The sequence below is a fragment of the Mytilus californianus genome, unplaced genomic scaffold (assembly GCF_021869535.1).
Source record: "Mytilus californianus isolate M0D057914Y unplaced genomic scaffold, xbMytCali1.0.p SCAF_8, whole genome shotgun sequence".
Lineage (NCBI taxonomy): Eukaryota > Metazoa > Mollusca > Bivalvia > Mytilida > Mytilidae > Mytilus > Mytilus californianus.
In genome coordinates, this window is record NW_026262734.1 from 42489600 (window position 1) to 42500193 (window position 10594).

Here is a 10594-nt window from a genome sequence, read left to right on the forward strand (position 1 = left end):
GACAAGTGCCGAGAAAAGCTCACTTGATCTTTAGGCCGGGTGTGGTAAAAAGGGAAAGTTAATAAAAACTGACAAAATCAAATGTTATCAACCAATAGAACGAGTGGAAAACGACGGTCATATCATGTGGGGCAGGTGCATTACATTTTCCATTTTTCGAAAAAATCTTTATAAATATTCAAAAGCGGTGTCACTTAAAGTAAAAGGTTATTGTCAATAACTTTTCATATTTAACCAAAAAGGAATGATAGCAAACACCATCCACAAAAATAACATATCGATATTCACTGTGAAGGGACTTTCCCTTTTGATTTTCCTTGAAGTTCGGTGTTTTTGTTGTTTTATTTTATATCAACTTAATCAGATGAGTCTCCTGTTTTGTTTAAGTCAGAAACAATTAACAGCTGACAGATTTTGTAAGTTGATTGTTTCAACGTAGACATTTCATAAACTCACTCAAATAGATCCAAAGGTATAACAAATCTCAAAAGGTTCAAATAAATTTACTTAATTCCTACTTACTTTGTTAATCTCAAAAAATCTTGTCTCCGTGTCGTTCTTCAACTGAGTCAATGTACTTCTAATGGTGGCCCAGTATTCTTGTGCCTTCTTGGTCTCCAAAGAATTAGTGTCTGTTTCGTTTGCTACAAGTTTTAAATTCTCCACTAAAACTTGCAGTAGTCGACAAATCTCATCAGTACCATTCAAAGAACTTGGACCTAAAATAAAAAAGCGTAACAGCTAATATCAACATTAAGTTTAATTAACGACCGAAATATTCATAAAGTGTCAAACATGTTTAAGTTGATCCTAAATGAAAAGAGTAAAATTTATGAAATACCATCGTCAATTGTTATCTTTCTGTCTGACTTATGACATTTATAAATATTTTTCAGCCACGTAGTAGATTGGTAAGAGAATATTTTCAAATCTGCTATAGTTGTGTAGAGGTGCAAGGGGTATATGTGGAAACTGTAGTATTATTGTTATGCACCAAATGTTAACCTCAAACAACAACAGGGGCCAATCTATTTTGTTCATACTGAGGGCTTGTTCATTTTTGCTCTCGCTCTAAATACGGTAATAAGATAAAACGAAGTTCTAATCCATCAATACATTCCGTACTACTAGACCACAAAGTCAGCTTCATTATATCTGGTTATAACAATTTAACTGCAACATAACTTATTGCCACCGTAATTACTACAGCGGATTCATATGATAAAAAGTATTATGATTGTGCACCATTATTATGATACTATCTTACTTGCGAGAATTGGTCAGGTAATGCCAATCAACTTGATTTTTGTGCGTAATGAATCATATCATACCTTTTGTTATCATTGTTTTACGATATTAAAGCTGGTAAGTTAAAATTCCTAAGGGTATTTAGACGGCTAGTAGACAGAGCTTGTGTTTTGGATTAAAGGGTATCAGAATTATAAAAGAATTTCTATTATAGTTATATATTTTCCATTGTTAATTAAAAATAAATTGATTTGCATGTTCTTTTCATCCATTCATCTTTATTATACCCATACAAATCTTCATTTTTGTATTATGCTACCATTACGGTAATCGATTTATAACGATATCATTCAGTGGGGTGTCAAACATATCAAGTTGTGTCTTCCAAGTAATTAATAGTTCCCATAAGACATTTAGCAGAATTAACTTAAATTATTTGTTCAATCAAGAACTCATAGTTATTAATTTATTACCAATGATTTCCCATTTTTTCAACTCCAGTAAGGTTTGATTTTCTTCGTTGGAACTCAGACAGAGGTTCTTTACAAGGTTCGTCATCAGCTGGAATGAATCGGAATACTTTACAGCGTCCCAGTTAGTGAAATCACAATGAGCCCATTGATTCCTTACTTTGTCTCGTACCTGATATAGAAAATTCATACTTCATGTATAACTTGTATTTAAAGTCTTAAATAAGGCAGTCCTTTGCAATCCCCATAACAGGACATCATATTTATCTACATTTTTCGTGTTATCCTTTAATAAAAGCAATACTGACTGATCATTGATAGTTTCGACAGCTTTACCAGGTAACAATTAAATAGGAGTAAATCTTTATCATGACGTACACCTTTTTTAATATTTTGTCATCCATATTACCATGATTACAGCATTTCAAACACTTGATTTTTTTTTTACTTAATGGATTATTTCTCAGGTTCACAAATAATGTTTGCTACAGAAATAAAGTGACTGGTTCAAATTATGCATTGAATCTGTTGTGTGTTTTGAAATTATCTATAGTTATCTGCGCATCTGAACCAATGTTCACCATAACTTTGCAAAGTAAGATTCTTTCGTAATAATACATAGAGATGTATAGTCATTTTAATATATAAACTTTTGATTTACATAACTTTGTAAATGTAGGTTCTCTGGTAATAACAAATAGTGATTTATAGTCCCTTGACCATATCAACTTATGTTGAACTGAACTTTGTAAATGAAAGTTTTCTTTTTCTTTTTCATTGAATTAACAAATAGGTTGAATGGTAATTTCCGAATATCAACTTATGTTTAACTTATCTTTGTAAATTAATGTTCTCTCGACAATATGGGATAAATAGTGATTTAGAATTGAAGAAAATTGGTTTTAAAAGGAATATCAATACCATAAATCACTGGAAAAGAATACATCTAAACGATAAAAATATCGAATTATTTTTTTTTTGGGGGGGGGGGGGGGGACAAAAATGGTAAGATATCAGTAAAATATCAGTTTACATAGATACTACACGTACATCTTTAGCATTTGACTTTACCACTGCAGGGAACTTGTCAATGTTGATGATTAATCCAAACAACGCGGAAAAATCGCATGTTTCGTCAAACCCTGTATATTGTGCCATGTGTGTCTGTAGAAAAAGCTTGGATAAATCAACAACACTCTTGATTGTGTAGTCGTACTGTGCACTTTGGTAACCATACAATGCTTTGTTGTTGTTGACAGCGTCATAATTCAGAAAGGTTTTTGTTGGTTGATATTGCTTTAAACGTGTTGAATATGTTTGAGTATCAATTTTCTGTTTGAGGGTTAATTCTTCATAAAGTGGAGTTAAAATTGGAATAACATATTTCCTCAGTGCTGGTGATATTACGCTGTGAAGACATACTCCCACAATCAGGTGTCTTTTCTGATTATCATTTAAAACTGCTGGTGTTGCTGTAAAAAAGGATTAAAATATTATTTTTTTCATCATATGTCAAATGCAGAAAGCATATTATTTTCGGACTTTGATTAAGTGTAATCATCTAAATGTCTATTGGTATAAGTGTTTCAACAGTTATATTATAAATTATCAGGTAAGGAATTGTGTAAAATTGTTCCTTTTATTACCATAATGTCAATTCAGTCTGTGGTATACATTTCATACACATATAAAGCACAAAAATTAACATATGTTTAGAATCACAGAAACGACAATCACATGCAAATTTAAATGTTGAACAACGGGTTGCTTGCTGATGAAAGGACTTAAAATTGATGTGGAGTGCAAAGGAGGCAAGAAAATGAATCATTCAATAAAAGTATACTTAAAAGAGACGCGGAAGTAACAGTTTGAAAGTGATATTCAAACTTACGATAGTTGATGTGGTTCTTTAGTGTTTCTCGTTTCTCGTTTTTTTAATATAGATTAGAACGTTGATTTTCCTGTTTGAATTATTTTACACTAGTCATTTTAGAGCCCTTTATAGCTTGCTGTTCGATGTGAGCCAAGGCTCTGTGTTGTAGACCGTACTTAGGCCTATAATTGTTTACTTTTTTTTGTCTCATTGACACTCATACCACATCTTATTTCTATTTACAAGTTATGTTGATTTATATTCCCATATATAGTAAATCACAACATACATCTTAAAACGTATCAACGTATTAATTCCTTAATGTAGAACTATCAAAATGAATATCAAATGTATGATATAGGACAGCAAATAACTCATCATGTCTGACAGTAAAGAATTAAATGCAGAAAAACTGATTATATACAAATGTAGCCCATGACTGGGTTGCTAAAAACTATGGCTTAACTAATCCATTGGTTAGCTTATCCGATGGATATTTCTCTTTTCCAGGGCATGCCATCCGTTGGCTATTTATCCATTATTGCTCAAACAACAAAATTGAAGTATGGTAAGTTAGCCACTCGTGAAGTCACATAACCAGTGGTTACTTATTAAGTTACTTAACCAATGTTTAACTGCTACTTACTATTCATATGAGTAACCATAATTCATTGTCTACCCAAAATCAGTAATACACGTTCTCTAAATCTGTGGTAATTTAACCTTTTCCGGACCCATTGTAAAAATAAATTTTAATCAACGTGTGGTTGCCGATGATCCCAGAAGATGATTGGATGAGTTTAGCTTTATCAGCTCACTGAATGAATCAAAACGTTCTAAAAGGTTTTAATGAAATTGACAACCTTGTGGAATGTGGAAGGCACTCGAAGGGATTTTCGTTATCAAAAATGATAATTTATTTGATAATCATTAGAGAAACAGATTCTTACATAGTTACTCTTGGATTATCGGATTTATCCAATCTCGATAGTTAAATTATCAATTTTAACTATCTCGATTGGATAAATCCGATAATTGAAATCAAACAAAGTTTAATTTTGGACCCTTTGAAAAGCAATGTGGGCCAATTTGAAAACAGGCCCCAAAATAAAGAATCTCAATACACGGTTAGATTCAGCATATCAAAGAAACCCAATAATTCAGTTTTTGACGAAATCAAACAAATTTTGATTTTGGACCATTTGGACCTCAATGTAGACCAATTTAAAAACGGGTTCCAAAATCCAAAGAACTAAATACATGGTTAGATTTAGCATATTAAAGAACTGAAAATATTCAAGACTTTGAAGTAAACCCGATTGAAATTGGTCAAGAAATAAGTAATGTAATCAAAGTATTGGTAAACCATAGTTTTTGGCCTCATTTACCTAAACGATTAGGGCCATTACCCCGAAAATCAATCCCAACCTTTATTTTGAGGTATGAAACCTAGTGGTACAATTTCATAGAAATCCATACACTTTTACATCCTGAAACCAGAAAAATGCTTGTTTTGGCCCTTTTTGGTCCCTTATTCCTAAACAGTTAGGAGAATAAGTTCAATAACCCTGAAAATCAATCATAACCTTTCTTTTAAAGAGGTACTAAAACACTCATGACAAGTATTTCTTATCTTAAAGTTCGAAACAATTGATAAAAAATGCAAAAAACCCGATGCAATTCGGTCCACTAATTACAGAGATAATAGCGTGTAAAGGTCAACTATTTTTACCTAAGGAAAATCCATTCAGCGCTACTTCCGGAAACAGCACTAAAACAAAATCTACCAGAAGTGACGCACTGTGGATCACTTCTTCGGCTTATCTTAACGTTGTTTGATAATGAACTTTCTCCTGGTCGTTGATTAAAAGCACTGCCAATGAATTTCGCTACCCCTTCAAGACTCATTCTTTATTATGACCAATTTGTCATAAAGAACAAAATTTTTTCAGAAGGGAAATGTATTTATAATGTGTTTCAATAGAAACAGGGGAGATGGCAGGGTTTCCCCTGGTCAACCATTTTTTTCGCCACTTTCAATTTTTTTTTCGCAAAGTAACATAGATATATTTTTCGTTTAAAATTTCTTTCTAACCAAAAAAAAAATGAGTTTGCCCCTTTGTTGTCTATGATTATTCTCTTAATCTTATCTATTAGTCTACATTGTCATGAATAAACACTAAACATTTACTTTTTAAAAGATACTCGTCTGTAAATATTGCAATGTACAATGTAGATCATGAAATCATCATTTTGACTTCTGGGAACAAGAGATTATCTTCAATAGGTTTATCGGATATATATTTCCCTTCTAGTTGAAGAATAAAGACTAAAGGCATAGATTTTTCTTACTTTTGAATATATTTCTTTATAACGATAGTTTTCCTTTCCGGACCATCGTAAATGAAATAGTAGAAACGTAAAACTATGTTTGAAGTTAAAACACGTGCGTCGCCAAAACGACTTAAAGTACCATCTCCGAATCAATTATCTATATCAAAGTTAAAGGATAATGTTTTAAGTCGGAGATTTTTCTTGCTTTTGAACATTTTTCGTCATAATAACAGTTTTCATTTCCGGATCATCGTAAAAGAAGAAAAGGAAACGAATACTATGCTTTAAACACGTGCGTCGCAAAGTTGTTGATAAAAACTTTATGTGACATTTGATGGACGCCATTTAACCACAACATTTAGTCAAACAATACAATCAACACCTTTATAAGTTAGTCCATTGTTGCCTACAGCTATAAAATGTAATCAGCTGATTATTGATTTTCTGTCAAAATCGTAACGGGTTCAAGGTGAATTCCCAGAATTGTCTGATCAGGTAAAGCCAGAGAAACCCGAAAACAATTAAATAAACAGGATGGATGAATTTATGTCGTTACAAATTTTTTCGCCAATAATGAATTTTAATCGCCAAAATTTTTATTTTTTCGCAAAATGTGATATTATTATACATATAAAATAGGCCTGTGATTTAGGACACAGACATAGATTGCAATTGTAAAATATGTCTCTATGGTGAACGTACTGAAAGTTACAGAACAGAAAGTAACAAATTATATAGTACAAAAGTCGGACATACTATTTGTTTAGTTTTGATTGAAAACATATTTCTTAATTTTTTTTTAATTTTTTTTTGCATATATTTATTTTACAATTTAAGAAATAGTTCATAAACCTTGAGTAATGAAGAGATGTAAAATTTTATGCATGAAAAAGATATATTTATTATTGGCACTATGTCATAATGAAACCATTTAAGAGCCAAGCCACTTTGACAAATTGTTATCTTAACAATTATTTTTTCATTATTGACTTTTTCAGAATAAATTTTGTTTACAAAGTTGCCAAATATATATAGGTTCTAGAAAAAATACAAAAATGATTTTGACAAATGTTTTCTTATTAAATAAAAAGGATAAACTCAAAACTGAATTGTGATTTTTTTTGTACTGTGACTTTCTATCCTACATTCGTCCGTAGATAGGACTATGCTCATGATGCTGGGATCTGATATAACATTGGTATAACAATATTTTTACATAAGGTCCAAGGACTATGACAATCATATATACTTATAATGATTTTCCTTTTAAAATTTTGTTTGATTTCTAAATCTTCGTATAGACTAATTACAAGTCTATCCAGTATTTCATTTTTAAGGAAATAGCTTGATCAATACATATTCAGGTTTTTGCTAAACCAGTCAAGCAGATTACTGTGACTGACAGTACTCAATTCTTCACATTATCTAAACAATAAACTTATATAATGTTGAAAAAAAGAGGGGCAAAAGATATACTGCTGTAACTAAAGTCCTTCAGTAAGTAATTAAAATATTTTTTGTTTTGCTCAGAAAAACCAACATAATTTAATTTAACAAATCAACAATTTACGTTCTCCGTCGTCTTTTGAGAGCACGTGTTGGGAGTGTCCTATTTTGAATGCCGTTTCTCCGCCATGGAACTTAACATTCACGGATCTATTCTGCTTCTACCGTTACACGGTAACCATCAATGAACTGATTAATAATTATTTTGACACTTTAGGATGCATATGTAAATATTTTATAGAAACAAAAGGTTGATTTGTGCCTTTGGTTTTCCAATACTTTTCTAATTATAAACATTTGATTAAAATATTTATGCGATTATCAAGCCTCGATAAATGTTTATCAATATTCTCAATGTAATAATTGTCACCTATATATATCAAAACTGTTGTTTTACTAAGCGAGCTGTGATCTGTTTACATATAACACACGTATTTGATCAGGGTGACCCACTTTGCGTCACTTCCACTAGGTAGAATTAGAGGGTGTTAGTGGCGTGTTTTACTAAATCGTTCAGGTGTGCAAATGGCAAACAGACAGTTTTAAAGTTTGGAACCTTGTGGTACAATTTCATAGAAATTCATACACGTATACCTAGGGGGACCCACTTCAATACTTACATGTAATTGATATGGGTTGCCGTTGGGGTTCTGTTACCTCAATCTTTTCACATAATTTAGATTTCAAAAATGTATAACTTTTGATATATTGCGTAAGTAGACAATCATGTAACCCTTTCCCGTGTTGGTTGGGTGTCGTGTGATGTGTTGGAACAGTGGAAAACCAAAGTGTGAAAAGAGGCATACATAGACAACCAGGAACACCAAGAATGATAATCGAGTAAATATCACCTTTGCTGGGAGCTCAGTTCTGAGACTAAGTTTTCTTATGTAATGTCGAAGAATACGTCATACCATTATACGATCGAAACATTTTGCAGTCGTAAGAAAAATCCAACATCGTGATAATGCCAGTTTATGATTATTGAATACGCTACAGATACCTGTTACTCGCGGTAGTTTTGCAGCTGTCTCGTCCATTTTATCTTGGAATTCCTGTGGTATTGCGCGCTTTATGCCTCCTGATGTTGAAGGTGGTTCTTCCATGTTGTTAGAAGTAACAATGCATTAATATATGTCACAGGATAGTTATTTTATATATTGTTTTCCATTTCTCCATCTGTGTATTTATACACCTTTAACAGCTATATTGTTATTGACATCTCATTCTGGAATGATAAAAATAAAATACAGCTAGTCATTTATCAGTACGAATGCTCTGTTCTGTAACAATAGTATACTTATAGAAAATCGCAGGAGGTAACTAAAAGTGTTTCCGAAATTTTAATGGTAAACTGATGTTAAATTGTGTGGATTCTTTCACATTGTGAACATAAAGACTTTTCCTAAGATGTGTTACTTTAAACCATGGAAGTTATATTGAAAGGAATAACAACAACGGCAGTTCAAAGGTTTCATTTGCGTTACCGCCTATCTTTCGATTACTCGTTAATCAGTTTACGATATGGAATGGTAGTTGATTCTCCGCATGTGATCGATCAAATCACTGACACTTGTCGGTCGTTTTCGTGTTCACGGAATATTACGAACAGACAAGTTGTTGTCTGATATACGTGCGAAGTAACCCGAATAGTCCACTCGTTAAATTCCGCTGATATACGCTGTCGAATAGAGTAATTCGTTCAATGTTGATTTTAGTCTAATTTTCCTATTTCTGTTTATTTCGATCTTTTAAAATAGTTTAAGCCGACAGCTAGCACGTATGAAATTGGAGAACATGGTTGGATCGTTTTCAATTTTAATATTTACAGACAGTTAAGACGCCATTTCTTAAAAATTTAAGAATATGAGTGTACAAAAAATATGTTTGGACCCCAATTTATTAAATATGAATAATCCAAGTCATGCGTGTATACCAGTCAATTAAAATATTCACAAACATTTCTAGTCTTTAAACTAATTCGTATAAATAAATTTGCGGTTAGGCAGATATGGTCCAGCTCATTTTGTCTGTTTCTTTTTATTTTTGCTGTAGCGTGTTATATTAACTGTATAAAAACACTTTTTTAAAATAGATATTTACGAACTTATTATCCCGATTTTGGTTGTCCAGTTTCAATAATGTAATCAATGACATTTATTACATATACATGAATTTAAAATACTTGAAGGTAAATATCCTTTTTTAAATCTCGATAAACTTTGCACATTTCAACAGTAAAAAAATCTATGTTTTCATTTGTCTTCATTATTTTGTTATACATCATGTGAAACCTGATCGCATCATCAAAACCAAGTGTTTTACTCGGGATCCGCTTTCAATCGGAAAATACTTTTAGATCAGTTTAAGACGAAAGGTAAAAAGCAAAAATATGCAAAAATAAATACAATTTTCCATGTTTAACTGCTGTAGTGTAAACAATTCTCGTCCTTTTTTCAAGTTTTTTACATCATTCGATTTCTGTTTGAAGGTAGAAGTTTTATATGATACAGCGCCACCTTGTTAATTAATAAACTAGGATTTCCCACAGGTGCTTTATAATTACCGTACTCGATAAAATCACGTGACTGATAAGAAATTCCAGATGCCATTTTACAACCGCGGTATCACATATAGTAACCAAAGGGGTCTTGCCGCTGAGACTATAATTGGATAAAATCATATGCCTTTAGTGCAGAGCTCTGCATGCCGTTAATACATGCTAATTAGTCGTTGTTATTCCTTTTAAATATTACTTCCATGTTTGAACAAAGCCAAGATTTTACTGCAAAATTAACAGATGTAACAGATTTTGAATAGCATATAATATTTTTGCCTCAATTTGAGTTGCAATTATAACACAGAGAATTACTTTTTTTTTTAATTTGTGATTTTTAACCAATTTCAAAAACTAAGTTTTAACCACACACTCTTTTCAGGAAACGAATTTTGATACGTGGTTCAATTTCAAATAGGTATTATTTATACATGTCAGTTTTCGTTGGACAAGAAGATATTTCTCAAAACTTGTGATGTTTCATCCCTAACATAGTTGTTACTGAAAATTTGACATTAGGGTCAATTTTGAATAACATATTAAACCTACACTTAAATTTTTAATTCAATCCTTACAGAGAATGATTCTCAATTTTTGTGATTTTTA

The 10594-nt window shown here is 31.7% G+C and overlaps 1 protein-coding gene across 1 annotated transcript; it reads right to left on the reverse strand.

Moving 5' to 3' along the window:
* Positions 1-1692: 1692 nt before the first annotated feature.
* LOC127712020 (uncharacterized) lies at positions 1693-8652 on the reverse strand. The gene is made up of 3 exons (XM_052218178.1): positions 8435-8652; positions 2769-3190; positions 1693-1890 (listed from the first exon to the last, which is right to left on the reverse strand). The coding sequence occupies exons 1-3, from the start codon at positions 8535-8537 to the stop codon at positions 1693-1695; spliced, it is 723 nt and encodes a 240-aa protein (XP_052074138.1). The 5' UTR covers positions 8538-8652.
* Positions 8653-10594: the final 1942 nt, after the last annotated feature.